This window comes from Pygocentrus nattereri, chromosome 12 (genome assembly GCF_015220715.1).
Source record: "Pygocentrus nattereri isolate fPygNat1 chromosome 12, fPygNat1.pri, whole genome shotgun sequence".
Taxonomy (NCBI): Eukaryota; Metazoa; Chordata; class Actinopteri; order Characiformes; family Serrasalmidae; genus Pygocentrus; species Pygocentrus nattereri.
The window spans coordinates 11,459,446-11,475,758 of NC_051222.1; the positions used below are offsets into that span (position 1 = coordinate 11,459,446).

The 16,313-nt window shown below is 39.4% G+C and overlaps 2 protein-coding genes across 3 annotated transcripts in view; one reads left to right on the top strand and one right to left on the bottom strand.

The window, feature by feature from the left end:
* Positions 1-3,347, bottom strand: part of mad1l1 (mitotic arrest deficient 1 like 1) — a 111,872-nt gene extending 108,525 nt beyond the window's left edge. The window contains exons 1-2 of one of the 2 annotated variants that reach the window (XM_017717427.2): positions 3,277-3,347; positions 505-678 (exon numbers count right to left, since the gene is read on the bottom strand). In XM_017717427.2, coding sequence (XP_017572916.1) covers positions 505-651 — 147 coding nt within the window. In that variant the 5' untranslated portion in view covers positions 652-678; positions 3,277-3,347. Of the gene's footprint in view, positions 1-504; positions 679-2,558; positions 2,639-3,276 lie in introns of those variants that run through there. The other variant, XM_037543179.1, reaches the window with a different exon arrangement.
* Positions 3,348-6,023: 2,676 nt separating this feature from the next.
* pmm2 (phosphomannomutase 2) lies at positions 6,024-14,809 on the top strand. Its single transcript, XM_017717407.2, has 8 exons — positions 6,024-6,217; positions 8,341-8,452; positions 8,550-8,626; positions 10,036-10,127; positions 10,303-10,402; positions 10,981-11,056; positions 11,159-11,274; positions 13,143-14,809. Exons 1-8 carry the CDS (start codon positions 6,143-6,145, stop codon positions 13,245-13,247), a joined length of 753 nt encoding a protein of 250 aa, XP_017572896.1. The 5' UTR covers positions 6,024-6,142; the 3' UTR covers positions 13,248-14,809.
* Positions 14,810-16,313: the final 1,504 nt, after the last annotated feature.

Here is a 16,313-nt window from a genome sequence, read left to right on the forward strand (position 1 = left end):
TAATCTCTTAGAATAAATGCAGCAGTTTTTGTGTTACTGTTCTTTTAAGACTGATATATGTAAAGGAGCTCTGTTCTGATAAGTTTCGCTGTATGAAACACTCCTTATAACATCAGCATGAATGGGAGGGGCTAAAAAGCCAAGGCTGAATATGACATCACAAAACACAGCAAATATAAATTGGTTTGCTTTCGCAGCATAGTTTCTATATACGGACTCGGGAGTGAACGTTACATTTCAAAACTACATCATTTAAAAGCATTAGGATCATCTGCAACCTTGGCAACTCTTAATTCAAAATTGGAGGTAAATTGGATTTTCCATGACCCTTTAAATGTACCAAATTATTTAAAGTGGCTCATGGTGAAACTACGATTTAATTGTTTCCTTAATAAATATAAGAAAATCAAAACGATGCCATGTGTCAGATTTACACCTCTAGAATGACTGTGACCAGAAAACAGAGGCAAAGTGAGACGGTCAGTGAGGATTTCTGTGACTAACCTCTACTCTTTGGGTATAAAGCTTCTGAAGGTCACTCCTTCCATAAGCAGGCTCAGCCTCCTGCAGAGAACGGTCTGGGCCGGAGATTAAACTCCTGAAAGATTTCAGGGTGGAGAAGATGATGGTGTCATCCTCAAGATCACTCATACTGACAAATCCTTCAGGCCTTTTTTGCTGCAGAGTAGAAAATATGTATAAAACACTTAACCAGCACAAAGAAAACTCTTCATAAAGCTGCTGTCGGGACAAAACCTCTCAAAACCTCTCATTTAATTTTTGACCATTTTAAATAAAACAATACCTGTTGTCTTTGCATTGTGTGTAAATTGCATGATGAATGAACCAAAAGAAACAGCAAAAAATGACTTGGAAAGATGTCTGGTTCCACTGACTTACATTAAAAGTAAAGTGTGTTTTTTCCTTCTCCTGGAAAGTTACCATTTTGGAGATATGAGGTTTTCTTCCGACAGCAGCGAAAGCTCCTTGGCAAGTTTACACTTTGTGGTTCTGGATGTGTTAAGACAAATTTAGTATATGTCTAGCAGTCATGCTCTTGCACTAATGACCTGGCATACTTAAACATGTGATACAGTGACATAAAACAAAACTTTCCACAGATAGTCAGTGTAGAATTGAGCATTTGTGAATAGCAGCAGTGTATGAAAACAGTTCAACCTTGGCAGGCGGTTTAATGTCATGCTCAAGGCTTCTTTCAAATGAATTCTTCTGACTGAGCTCTGCCCACAGATAGCTATCAAAAAAACCTATGAGCCAGCGTTTTTCAACCTGTAGGCCACAGTCCCTCGAAACAAAGAGAACAGATGAGTCGTGAGTAGCTTCATGTGCATGGGAACTGAAAACAAGAAGCTGCTGCTCTGCACTGTTTATTTATTTATACCAACATTTGGATGCTCTCATGCCCGGTATTAAATAAACATGTTGAAAACCTGATAAGTTTTGCCGTACATACATTTGCCCAGAGGAACTTCTAAACTAGGAGGTTGACGAGGAGTCAAAACATGAATATTGCTGCATGCAATACAGCACAGCTGTGCAATCAAATGATACCAGGCAACTGGACAACCCACCAAGATAGATTTCTCAGGTGTGGTAATTAAGCTGCTCTGGCGGTTTTAGGCTACATTGTTGTTCTATAATGGTGTAAAGTTTATTAATAGGCTAAGTTTCAATGGGCAGGAGTACTAGCTTGCTTGTAGCATGTATGCAGCAATGTTTGACTGCTAAACTACCTTGTAACTTGTAAGATGATCCAAATGTTTGCAGTATACAAAACCACCAATCATCATCAAAACCAATCAGACTTCTTGAAAATAACTATAAACATTAAGTAATATTACTCAACAGCAGCAGTCTCAATATACATCAATCCTATAATCCTAAAACCACTTTCTTGTTTCTTTGCTCATTGTCCATTTTATCAGCTCCACTTACTGTATAGGTGCACTTTATAGTTCTACAGTTACAGACTGTAGTCCATCTGTTTCTCTTTATACTTTGTTAACCCCCTTTACCTCGTTTCTGAATGATCAGACCACCCCCCCACAGGACCCCTACAGAGTGTTGGATCATTCTCAGCACTGCAATGACACTGACGTGCTGGTGGTGGTGTGAGTGTGTGTTGCGCTGGTCTGAGTGGATCAGACAAAGCAGTGCTGCTGGAGTTTTTAAACACTTCAGTGTCACTGCTGGACTGAGAATAGTCCAGCTACTAAAAAATATCCAGCCAACAGCGTCCTGTGGGCAGCATCCTGTGACCACTGATAAAGCACTAGAGGATGACCAACACAAACTGCACAGCAGATGAGCTGTCGTCTCTAACTTTACATCTACAAGGTGGACCGACCAGGTAGCAGTGTCTAACAGAGTGGACAGTGAGTGGACACAGTGTTTAAGAACTCCAGCAGCGCTGCTGTGTCTGATCCACTCAGACCAGCTCTGATAAAATGGACAATGAGCATAGAAAAAAAGGTGGTGGTCTCAATGTTATGGCTAATTGGTGGTCTCTCTCACATTAATCATCACTGATCACTTACTGTTAAGCCTTTAACCGGTTAGACAGTAGATGCCATTAACACAAATCGATGTTGATGGTTTTTTGGTTGGTGAAGCTGAAGGTCCGAAGCACCACTTATTAAACCCTTCATGAGCAAGGAAAGCACTAACATGTGAAGATCTGTGAACCTCCACGGGCGTTTGAGGCCGCGTCGCAGTCTCGGTTTGAAGGTTTTTAACGTCTTTTTACTTCAGCCAAAGCAACAACTTTAAGCGAGTGTGGTAAATACTGATAATGAGCCGATACTGGCTAATACCGCATGTTTATTAACAGTATATCATCTTCAGAACAGCACTTATGTCACTCTTCAGCGCCTTTTAGAGAACTACATTAACTACAGACATTAGCTTCAGCTTGAGGTACTGACACTGACACAATTCTGAAGCAGTTCAACAACGTTTCTATTCTAAAACGGTTCGCTTAAGTAACGTTAACGTTACTTTGCTAGTGAATGTGGACGAACAGCCTGCGTTAACGTTCCCGTCGCCTCACCGGCTGACGTTAGCCTCAAGTAAACGTTAGCCAGTTAGCGACCGAGCGCCTTAACGTTTGTGTTGATATAGAGAAACTCTGCCCTGTTTACACTCTTTAGTCAACGGTGCACATAAACTAAGGCGTTTACTGCGATGAGTCCGAGGCGTAAGTTGCACCTTTTCGCAAGGAAACGTCAAACGAGCTTGTTTGTTCGCCGTGTTTACCTGCAGCGCCGCTCAGACTCTGAATCTCCCTCCTTTCGCAGTTCGAAGCTGTTGGTCTTTCTCCGTTTACGCGACGCTTTGAGTCACTGCGGACCAAAGCGCGCCCCCTGCCGGCCGGTGTACAGTCAGAGCCGCTTTAAAGGGGAATACCACCGATTTTTCAAAATCTCTGAACAATTCAGTCCTTGAGACGCGGTCAGTCGGGTGGTTTGACATGAACCGGTTATTTGAAGAGCAACTTACAGACTCGAATTTCTTTACCGTGGGGGTCACCATGTCTACAACACAACGTAGTCATTTTAATTACTATCCAAAACCACCAGTGAACCTACATCTGCCTTCAGTTTTTGGGGAACTTGTTCGCCTCTTAACGCCCTGCATGTACCCCTCAGCCACACACACACACACCGGTCACTGGGCAAAAGGCAGGATACACCCTGGGCAGGTCGTCTGTGCATCACAGGGCCCCCCCACCACGAATGGATTTTTAAAAAATGATTAAAATACATTTTAAACCTAAACTTCACCACAAAACTACACAAAAAACAACGTCTCAGACATCAGGCAGTGAATTCCTAACAATTCCATGTAATAACCTTCTACGAGGGACATTTCAGAGGTGGGCGTCTGGTTCCTATCACCACCACTGTGAACAATTCTGAGTTTCTATACAACGAAGTTTTTTTTTTTTTTTTAAATTCGGTGGAGTTCCCCTTCAAGGGAAGTCTGGTCATATATACTCGCTTACTCTTATGCAGCACGCCAGGGCCGCCCTCGAGGGAGTCCTAAATGAAAGGGGTGAATGGAGTCAGGGAACTTGTAGAAAGGAGAATTACCGCTCTGCGGTGTCTTCTGGTTTTCCCAAACGCTAGGGGGCGCTCCCGAGTGAGTCCAAAATGAATGGGTTGATATGGAGCATTTGAGCAAAATCATAGTTTATGTATGCTTAAACATTTTTAATGTAAAAGAATAAAATAATTTCCTGAACAGTGAATATCATAAAACATTTTAACACCGTTTTTATATTTTAAGAGCTTTTAAACTCGAGCTATAGGAGATTAAAACAGCGCCTAGTGTACGTCCATGACGTCAGTGAGCGCGAACAGCCAATGAGCTGCTCCGCTCGCCAATCAATCATCACGCTCTAACAGTAAAGCCCCGCCTCCTGCTGCCCAAAACTCGTTTGCTGTCGAAAAAAGAAAATATAAAGGCGAGTTTTCTTTGTTTTTAGTGAAATACACCCTTCTACTTTCTGAAACTAAAGTTCTGAAACGAAAGTTCTGGGAAAGTGATTAGAAACTATTTTAACGTTTCGTTTTTAGCAGTTGAGCTCCTTTCACTCCCATTCACTGAGGACTCGCTCGCGGCCGCCCTCTGCTGATTAGCAGTCCTGTCAGTGATTTAACGGGAGGAATCGGAAGTGGCCAGGCTCCTCACAACCCGGCTCTGATGGAGCTAAACTAAATTAAACTAAACTAAACTCTTAGTCAGAACCTGGAATTTCCAGTGATTCCGCCAAGACGTGAAAGACACGTATGAACGCACCCCTCCAACACGCTTAAATCTCTAACTCAGTCTGTGAGGTCAGTCTGTGAAGAGGCGTGAATACATGCACATTTGCCAAGTATTATAAGAAAACCTTAAAAGTTAAACCTCCCAAACGCCCATTTGCCTTATATCCACGAAGTGCTTTAAAAGGGAACTCCACCAATTTTTCTAAGATCCCACATAATCTAATGGTTGAGATGTAAACAGGTTCATTGAGAGCAGTTTGGTGTGAAACGCTCTGTTCTAGAGGAACTTACTGAGTGAGAAGAGTTCACAGTGGTGGTGATAGGAACCAGACGTCCACCTTTAAAATCTAACTCAATGGTTATAAATACTTGGCCTGATGTCTGAGATGCTGCTTTAGAGTAAGTAGTTTTGTAATAAAATTTTGGCTTAAAATGTATTTTGAGTCATTCATGGTGGAGGAGTACATGCAGGGTGTTGTCAGGCAAAATAGTACCCCCAAAAACTTTGTTTTTCAGATTTGTGACTGTTTTACTATAAACAGCATAACGTATGACAACTCAGAAGACACGTGTAGGCTCACTGGTGTATCTGGAGAGTGAATAACTTCTGTGTTGCAGGCACTGTGGCTCCTAGTTCCTATAACAACTGCTATAAAGAAAGAGTCTGTAAGTTTCTCTGCAAATGAACTATTTCACACCAAACCACTTTAATTGACTCTGCTTACGTCTCAAGTACTGAATTAGTCGGAAAATTTTAAAGATGGTACTTTTTTTAAAGATGAATTTAAAAATTTTTTAAAGATGGTGGGGTTCCCCTTTAAACAGAAACCCCTGTTTTGTCGTTTTGAAAAGTGGACTGATTTAGAAAAAAACTCCTGCAACAAAACAATGAAAAACATGAAACTTACGACACAATTTTGACGTTTTCCTCCTTTTTAACTGAAAATAAAACACTATTATGTTATTGCGTGTAGATTCATGAATGTTCTCCTTTATTTTATGTATATTTGGCGCCCCCTGGCGTTGGTTTGTATTACTGACGTCACCAATAATTAGTCTACAACTGTCAGATTATTTTTATTTATGTCACAAATTATTTATCTTATTTTTTTGTGCATCAACAATGAATTAATAAAACTAACAATAAATAAATAAATAAATAAATAAGCAATAACGAGTTCCGCTTCCGCAGGCTGAGCTGTAGATGGTGACGTTGCGCTGGTGGACGTGTCGACTTCCTGCACCGCTTCACTGTGAGCCCCGCCCCGCTCCGCTCCGACTCCGACTCGGCAGTGCAGCCCACCCGGACCTCAGTTTTCACCCCCCTCCGTCTGTGAAGAGCCACTGAAGAGATGTCCAGCTCCGAGGTCGATACCGCGACCCTCTGCCTGTTCGATGTTGACGGGACGTTGACGGCAGCTCGGCAGGTGAGCCTGAAGGTCTCAGTCCGAGTGAAGAGCGTCAGTAAACACGGGGGTCAGTCCTGCGCTGCTGTATCTGTGAACACGGCCTGATCCTCGATTACCTTTTACTTTAGTTTAGACGTGAAGTTGTTTTATAACTTGACTGTAAATATTGATCTATGAATCACTGAGACTATTAACTGTGGTTTAACTCGGTGCGCAGCGTTTCGTGGACCTTCGCTTTCCCACTGTCTGAATGAGAAACTGAACGAACTAGTCAGGAGCTCAGAGCCACTCAATGTTGGGTGTGTTCACCTAAGACAGACGCGCGCAGTTTCGCTGATTTTAAAGGGCCCATATCCTCTGTTGTCTCGGGTTTATTTTTTTCCACTGTTGCCCACTTATAACCTTAGTGGGCTTTCTCTACCAAAACCACAGTATCAATTCACGTTTTCATGGTGACTTTCTAACTTCTCTTTATAATTAAACTGTTTTTGTTGCTGTTCTCTTGTCCCCTTTTCACTACAACATACATTTGAAAGTCTCTAGGTTATATGGTACATTAATATAGGAAGCAAGATTGGTGACGATATTAAACTATTCCAGGCACTACGTCATTCGGGTTTGCTTATTACTGTGTGACAGCAAATTTCATCATATTCAGACACAGCTTGTAGGTTGACATATGTAAATGAGGTCTGTCCTGATTGGCTGCCCTGTATTGTGCCATATTCAAAAAGCAGTCTGGGCTGAAACACTGGTTTTAACTTTAGTATGAAGGGGCGGAGCTAAACTGCTGTAAGCCGAACAGGTGGATGTATGTAAATGTGACATCACAGAAATGGTGCATTCAAAGCTGTTTTGCGGCTTATTTTCTACATATAGACTCTACAGACTGGGCAGTGAACGGGGCATTCTGGAACTTTTGTCACAGTGTTTACACACTGCATCAGAAAAAAGGGCAGGAAATTAGCTTTCAACAATATGGGCCCTTAAAACAAAGGGAGAATCCCAAATGTCTTCTTGTTCCCTATGTAGTGCACATACGCCATGAAAGAATTGTGTCTATACCAAAATCCTGGACTATGGCTGCTTCTGAATAGTCTGAGTAAAACTGTTTCCTGTCTGCTTTCCTTGATTTTGCCTGGATTCAGTGAATATACTGACAGATCTAACTTCCCTGTGGATTCACATGACTACCAGATCAGGAAAACCAAGGAAATCAGAAAGGAAAAGAAACAAATTCTCTTCGGGTGCAGCCTACATATCCAACACAGACCATTCAGGATTCAGACTTTGGTCCAGTGAACAGGTTCAGTTCAGAGGGACCTAGGCCACTTCCCATTCCCATACTGGAATTTCCAGTTTTGATACACTGCTCTGGAAAGTGTCAGTATTCAATACGGCAGTAAGGGGGCGCTCTGCTGATTTCCAGCCGAGTTTTTAAAAAAATGGCTGACCACAATAAATCATTTTTTTCAACAGAGGATCATCCACAAACAACAGGCCTTTAAAATGACAGAATTAAAGAAATGATTCAGCAAAAAATCATGTGTACACAATTCTCTGTGTGCTCCCGATGCTGTCGATCAGCCAGGACATGTTTGATGTTCATATTTTGCTTCATTAAAATGACCAAAACTTTGCTGTGTAGCTAAAAATGCTGTGGGCAGCTGTTTTAGACAGCAGGTGTTGTGCTGAATTTCACTTCCCCCAGAATCCAACTCCGCTTCTGCATGCACAGCAGGCGGATATATGGATTCATTCTTTTAAATCTATGCAAATTTCACTATATTTAAAAAAAAAAAATCACAGATGAATGTTTCTGTCTACGTGTAACACGGTAATATTCTAAAATAGATATGAATCAAACTGGACAGTGGCAGCTAAAATGTGCTAGAATGTTCAATCGCAGTGGCTTAACTTTCCAGGACCTCACTAATACTCTTTTTTTTTTTCTTTTTTTTTTTTCACGGCTGAAATCTATACATTTCCAGTTTTTAGAGATTTTCCTTGTCTGGAAACCCAGTGAATCTTTCAGGGATTCACATGGAATAAGGATTCACGTCCAGTTGGGAAAACGGGCTATTCCCCTCTTCTTATTTTCCTGAGATGAATAATGTTCCTTGTGTATGTGTCTGTTTTAGAAAGCGACTCCGCAGATGCAGCAGTTCTTGAGCAAACTGAGACAGCGAGTGAGAGTCGGCGTCGTCGGAGGCTCAGACTTGAGCAAGATCAAGGAGCAGCTGGGCGAAGATGGTGAGACACGTTCACAGTTCAGACTGTGTTTTATGTGTTCTGACCGGTTTGTGTTCACTAGCTGCTATGCTGTAATTTATCATGTCGTTCGTTACAGTTATTGAGCGCGTGGACTACGTTTTCGCTGAGAACGGTTTGGTCGCCTACAGATTTGGGCAGCTACACTCCATACAGGTAATGACGGACACTCCTAGTCACTGTTTCCAGCTGGGGAAGATATCAGTTTTGGTCAATTTGATGTCTCCCACCTGTTGGTTGTTGTTGGTACATTACAGTGTTTGTTTTCCATTCATCATAGTCTGCTGAACATATCACTGCTGTTGGAACAAAACCTTGTATCTCCAAAATTATAACTTTACAGGAGAAGCAAAAAACATACTTTACTTGTAATGTAAGTCAATGGAACCAGAATTTTTTCCAAGTCATTTTGGGCTGTTTCTTTGGGTCCCTTCATCATGAAATTTACCCACAATGTAAAGACCAAAAGGCATTTTTAAACTATGTCAAAAACTCAAAAGTAGCGATATTGTTGTTGGAAGAACATTACAGTGATTTATCCTGTTTCTTTTTGTTAATCATGTTTACTGAAGATGTGTAATGTGTTATGCAGTATTCTGTAGAGCGGCATTATATTCTCAGCTTCATCTGCTTTTTATATCCTCTCACCACACCATCCAATGCATTGTCAATACATCTTCCAGCAAGTGGTGATCCCTGTGATGTCACGAAGTCCTGACTACTTGTTTAGCCACTGATCTATAGGGTAGTAAATACAACCAGACTAACGTTACTGTAATGTTACTTGTTCATTGGTCCTCAAACAAAATTGTAAAGAAAATAGTGATTTGTATTTTTATTCAGTACAAAATAGGTGTAATTTTCGACCCTTTCAGCCATAAATAAGTCAGATTGAGGCGTGGTGTCTAGATAGTAGCTACCTAGCTAACTTGGGCTGTTAGCTTTTCTAAAGTCATTTCTATTATTATTTCATATCATTATTCTACTGATGATTTCACTGTAATGTCAACTTCCTAGCAGCGGTGTTAGTTATTTGGCTTCCTTCTGCATCCACCAGCTGGAAAAAAAACATTTCAAAACAGCCCACCCTTCAAAAAACACTCCTCCCACCTTCAAGATACATCATTAGAAGGGGGTTTCTCCATCTTTAAACTGGACAATCTAACTCTGTTAACCACTCACTGCTGTTAAAACAAACCTCACATCTCCTCTTTTGTTTTTCGTTTTTTCGCATAATTTGAAAATGCTTTTCATCCTTTATATTGTGTGTAAATTTCACGATGAATAGACCAAAAAGAAACAGCCCAAAATGACTTGGAACAATGTCTAGTTCCATTGACTTACATTAAAAGTAAAGTAAGTTTTTTGCTTCTCCTGTAAAGTTACCATTTTGGAGATCTTCTGACAACAGTGTACTGCTGCACCACTACATCTGTTTACAGCACATTTTTCTTTTTGGCTGGAGTTTCCCTTCAAGCTGGTACATCAGAATAACATGTTTTCAGTTAATGATGCTGCATTATTGTTTGTGCAATTCATTAGCAATCTGTTTCTTTTTTCATTAGAGTATTCAGGCATATCTTGGGGAGGACATTCTACAAGACTTCATCAACTTCTGCTTAAACTACTTGGCAAAGATTAAACTGCCCAAGAAAAGGTCAGTGGAAATGGCAGACATGCAACACAGCCTTGATGGCATCGTTAAAAATGATAAAATCCTTTTTTATTATTATTTTATAATGAATAAAAACACTAATAAACTAAAAACTTGTTGGTGCGGGCAAGTTTTCAGGATAAACAGTGGTGTGATATGTTGGTCATTAACCTCCCAGGGGGACGTTTATAGAGTTTCGGAACGGGATGCTGAACGTTTCTCCCATCGGCCGAAGTTGCAGCCAGCAGGAGCGGATAGAGTTCTTTGAGCTTGATAAGGTAACAATGTATTATATCTTATGGTGCTCATCTATAATGTACACTGTAAACATGATTCATCTGATTCACATTATCAGTTATTGTACGTCATAAACACCCAATCAGCACCTTTTACTCATGATTTTTGTTTACATCTTTTGATTTAAAGTTAAATATCTCAGTGTGAATGCAAAACAAACCAGATGCAAAATCCAACTATGTACCGTTTTCTTTCTGGACAAAGGAAACAGAAATATAAGTATAAACACACCCTAAAAATGATGCTGATATTTAAAAAAAATGATGACAGTATTTACGAATTCTGACGTTTCAAATTTCTAGCTCTTAGAAAACCTCGAAAAGGGTGTCAATATAGGGAAAACGTATTTTGTGTTCTTTTTACTATGTGGATCATTTTTATAAATCATTTTAAATAATTCAAGAAAAAGAGAATTAAATTGTTAATCGAAGTTATTTATGATAATTAAGCGTCAGCTAAAGCGTCAATATCATGACATTAGTTTTGTTGGATAGTATGATATCTTCAAAACCCTGCCAAACTTTTGCTGAAGTTTCTGTCTCTTCTTGCCCTCCTGTAGAAAGAAAAGATCCGAGAGAAGTTTGTGGCTGTTTTAAAAGAAGAGTTTGCTGGAAAGGGACTGGCTTTTTCCATTGGTGAGTGTGTTTATGTTGATGTTGCTTGTAATGCCCCTAATAGTGGTTTGTTTTTAATATTCCTGGGAAGTGTGAAGACGAGTTTGTGTCTGTTTACTATAGGAGGGCAGATCAGCTTCGACGTGTTTCCTGAAGGCTGGGATAAGCGGTACTGTTTAGGCATTGTGGAGCAGGACTCCTACAAAACCATCCATTTCTTTGGAGACAAAACCAAGCCAGTAAGTAGAACACAAGAGGGGCCATGGTTTTATTCATGCTAACACAGTCTGGAGAGTTGAAATGCTTCTCTACAAGAAGCCCAGAACATTATTTACTAAATCATATCTCCAAAATGGTAACTTTACAGGATGAGGTCATTTTCACACAGTCTAAAGGACAACAGATATTTTCAATTTATGTCAAAAACTGAAAAACGACAAAAATGGAAATACGAGGTTTTCTTCCAACGACAGTGATATATATTTTTAATATTGACATTTTTCTGCCAAAAATACAAGTGACCTGTTACAGCGAAGGTAGAAAAGTTGACTCGAACATTGGACACGCTGTTTACAATGTCATCTAATGCATTTGCATTGCTTGAACACCAAAGTCTGCGAACAGTCAGCACCAATCAACCCCTCACTCCAACACTCCTCCTTTCTTCTAGCTCTTGTGTTTTTAGCAAATACATCCACTGTATTTCTTAAAGTGTGCTTAAAGATTAACAGCATCATAGGCTTTATTCACACTGCAGGGCAAATGAATATTTTTTTTGTAAAGCCTGATTTAGGCCCTGTCTCATTTCACTCCTTGGCCCCACCACTTCGCCCATAGCCCCTCCGTTTTGTGCATTCACTTCTAGGCGGTAGGTTTTCTGATTGTTATTGAGATGGAGGGGTAGGACAAAGTGTTTTTCAGCAATATGGCTGCACAAGTGACCAAAGAAACCCACAAATATGAATATTTTCTATGTTAAAAAAGTCACCATTGTATTATCTTAGTTTAATGTTGTTTGAATAGTATGCTAATGTCTTGATAACTAGCTTGCTAAGTTTTCAGGTCCACCTTAAATAGTCCAGCAGGGTTGACGCCTGAAGCGCTAGAATGTAACAGCTGCTCCATTTAAGGTGGAGCGGGAAAATTCAAACAAGGAGCTGGTGAATAGCTGACTTAAGCTTCATATCACTGAAGAATTAGGGGTGGGCGAAAACAAATAACTGTTGCATCTCCCTCCTTGAAGGCATATGATGCCCTAAAAGTAACTAAAGCCCAGCAGTGAAGAGCCGAACTTCACCCTCTGCTGTCACTGCAGACGGGCAGGGTCGCCTATAGAGCAGTGCCAGTAGCTGTTAATGAAGTAATGTTGTTTTTATTTGAGGGTCCCATTTCATGAGAGAAGATTTCAGACACTAACCGATGTGACTCAGTTCTAAGTGGCAAGATGACACTCGAAAACAAGGGGTAGGGGTAAAATTAAGAACTGGGATTGGGCCTTCAATTGCCTGTTGCCTGTAATCCTTCATCGTCAGAGGTCACTAACAGGTCAGAGTCTGGACCCAGACGCTGTCCTATGCGGATCTGGACCTGTATCCGATAAACTATGGAGCTTTATTTAATTTCGGCGGAGTGGTCCTATTTTAATCAGCGTAGCTTTTCAAGCCTTTACAGTAAATTAAGCAGCCTGGGAAAATCACAGACCAATCACTCGTGTTGTAAATATCAGACGGGACACTACTCAGCCAATCAGATCTGTGCATTATGATGAACGCTGAGACTGGAGTAAGTGATGCACACAACGGAGGGACGAGGTGTCAGACAAGAAAGTGAGGGAGGTTATTTTACATGTTGTGCACTAAAATGAGAAAACTGGAAATAAATGTTAAAATATGACAGAATTGTACTTGATTTGATTTAGTATAAGATGTTGAGTGTATAAGATGTTGATTTGCCTACTAGGCTACTTCAGAAAACAGTATATGGCAGACATGATGACATTCCGGACCTTTGCTTGAGGAAATTTTCCTTAACTGGACCTTATTGAATTTTAATTAAATACTCCTGCTTGACGTGGTTGTAATCATTTGCGCTCTTCTTTCTCAACCAGGGAGGAAACGATTACGAGATCTACGCAGACCCCCGGACCATCGGCCATGAAGTCACGTCACCTAATGATACACAGCGTATTTGTGAGGAGCTCTTCTTCAGCTGAGTGGTCCTGTTCACTACCTCTGACCTCCACATGCACCTGCCACATCAAGGACCTGTGATCTTCAAGGTTGTACTGTATGATTATCTTCTGTGACTTCAATGTCACGGTACTAGAATCTAGAGCCCTAGAGCTCTAGAGCCCTGGCTGCTTTTTTTTTTTTTACCTCAAATTAAGCAGTTGATCCACACATTTAGGGCATATTCATCTCTTTTCTGGTTATCTGAGCCTTATATGCATACAAAATGGGCTTCATGGGAGTTTAAAAAAAAAACATGCTAGATTTATATTTTGCGTGAAAAAAAGACCAATACATTTTGTCATGCGATCCTCTAGATCCTCAGAACTATGAGGCTGAAGTCATTTTTTTCATCTAATTATTGCTGTAAGCAAGCCAATATACGTGTGCCTTGAAATGACATCACATTAGTAAGTTTAATACTGTACTTGTATAGCTGTATTCCATAACACTGGCTCCTCAAACTGTGGGCAACTGCTACCAAAGCAACTTGAACACCTCATTTGGCAAAGCTCTGGTTTGGGTGGGTTATTTGGTGGTGATGATAGTTCAAAGCGCAATAGAGTTAATATTTCGACTACCGCTGTTTAACAACCTCGTACTTCTGAGAATCGAGTGATGCTTGGCGGAAAAGTTTGAAACTATAAAATGACATCATATGACTTCAGATGTCTTCAGTGAAGGATCTCAAGATTTTAGACACATGACGTTTGTGGTATGTTCCTTGTTCCACTTCTGGTCCATCCTTGTTGCTTTTTTTAACATGAGCACAAATTTGGACCTTAAATTTCCTCACAAGTGTGCTTAATGTTACTGAAAAATGGAATCCATATGATCAAGGATGCTTGTGTTGAAAGCACAGTTGGAACTGCAAATTGGCAGTGTTGGCATGGAACTTCCAAGGGAAAGGAGTTGGGGTCATTTTGCTTTTTAAATGAAGAAGACAGAGCTGTGAACACAGGATCAGTCATCTTCAAACTATAAAGAACTCCATATAATTGCTCTAAATCGTTTATATTATTTTGCAGATGAGTCACTCTACATAATGGGAATACATATTATTTGAGGGTTTTAAAAATACTTTATGCACTAATGGTTCTGTGGTTTATTGTATATAAGACAAAGTTAGAGACTGATTATATCTTTTTTAATTGGGAAAACAATTATGCATGTTAAATGTGACAGTGTAGTAAAACTGGGCTACACGTCACTATTACCAGCATAAAATGTCTAATATTTTAGGCATTACTTGCACTTCTGAATAATTGAATTGGTTTACATTATTAGATGTTATCAGATTGGAAATTCTGGCTGCACAGTCCATCTGCAGTTCTATTTAGTTTATGGTAAAAAGGGGTTAATATCACAGGAGGGGGATATATAAGGGCATTTTATAGAAGGGGATGAGGAGTCTTTTTGGATAGAGGTTTGTTTGAGTTTTTGTGGATGAATTGATGGTATGTGAAGTTTCATGGCTGTTACTGCGTTTTAAATGTACCCACTCATTTTAAACATGTATGAATAAAACCTTGAATTCTGTGTTTTACTCCTGTTTAAATGTCACAACACCTACAAAAGTGCCTTAATGACCATCTGAGCCTTTCACATCATAAATGCCATCAGTGCTGAATGATGAAGGGAATGTTATACAGCTAACATGGAGCTAACAATAAAATAATAAACAGTTAATGTGAAAGATGTAATTCTGACATTATTATAAGGATTTACTGCTTATACGTATAATATAATGCAAAACTCTGCACAAACCTATCAAATTGAGATGGTTGTTGTACAGTTTTGCATAACTATATAAACTAACCCTTTAATCAGTATTTACATGCATTAATAATCTGATAACTGCAGAAAATCTGATTTTGACAATCTTATTTAGCACGATAAGTACTTGAGTCATCAGATGTCGGGCAGTAATCGGATTTCTGCTTTGTAACCAGCCAATAAACTCACAGGAGACGACATGACGAACATAATGCACAGCTCAAACTTCATGCTGTGGCCTTTTTTTTTTTTAAAACATCGCAACACTTTACCTAAAAACATGGACATGCATCATCTAGAAGATGAAGAATATTTAAATCCTTCATTTCATCAAATGTTTAACTGTATCTCGTGGCAACGCTGCTGGCTTATTTCCACCTCCGGTTTGTTTTTGTACATGCACAGACTGAGAAATCGGAAAGAAATCAGAGTAAGAGTGGCCACATGCTCTGAGAAATCTGATTACTGAGCTAAAATCCAGCTCTCTTTATCAGATTTCTAGACTCAAGGTCGATCAAGGAAATCAAAATATGCTGTTTACTCCTCACATGAATAATCAGCAGAAATCTGATTATGATGTTTTATGTACTAATAGGCAAAGTTAACCAACCATAGTAATGTATACAGTAACCTGTATGAACAGAGGGAAAAAAATGTAATTTTTCAGTTTTTGGCATAATTAGAAAATATGTTTTCCTTTACACTGTATGTAAATTTCATGAAGAATGGACCAAAAGAAAACGACCCAAAATGACTTGGAAAAAACTGGTTCCATTAACTTACATTAAAAGTAAAGTATGTTTTTTCCTTCTCTTTAAAGTTACCACTTTGGAGATATGCAGTTTTGTTCTGACAGCAGCGATATATTTGATTTAATATATGAAGTAAACATCTTACATATTTTTCCTGCTTTAAATCTTGCAGCAGAATGGCAAAATATTGAGTTACTAAATCAAATTAATAACATTTTCTCAAAAGACTCTGTCTTTTTAACAAAATATGAGCTTAATATCTTTAAATATTAACACAATATTTTGAAAAATCACCTAATATGTGCGGGAAAAATGGTTTTTAAAGATTTTGAGATACTATGTCAAAATAAGTCACATTTTCAATGACTTCCAATGTGTATTTTTGTGCATACACACTATGGCTGGGCAATATGACAATATTTATCATTATTGGGATACATTTTATCACTATGTCACAATATGCTTCTTCCTAAGTAGTTAAACAGTGATCAGCTGCATATTTCATTACAAAGAGCATGAATT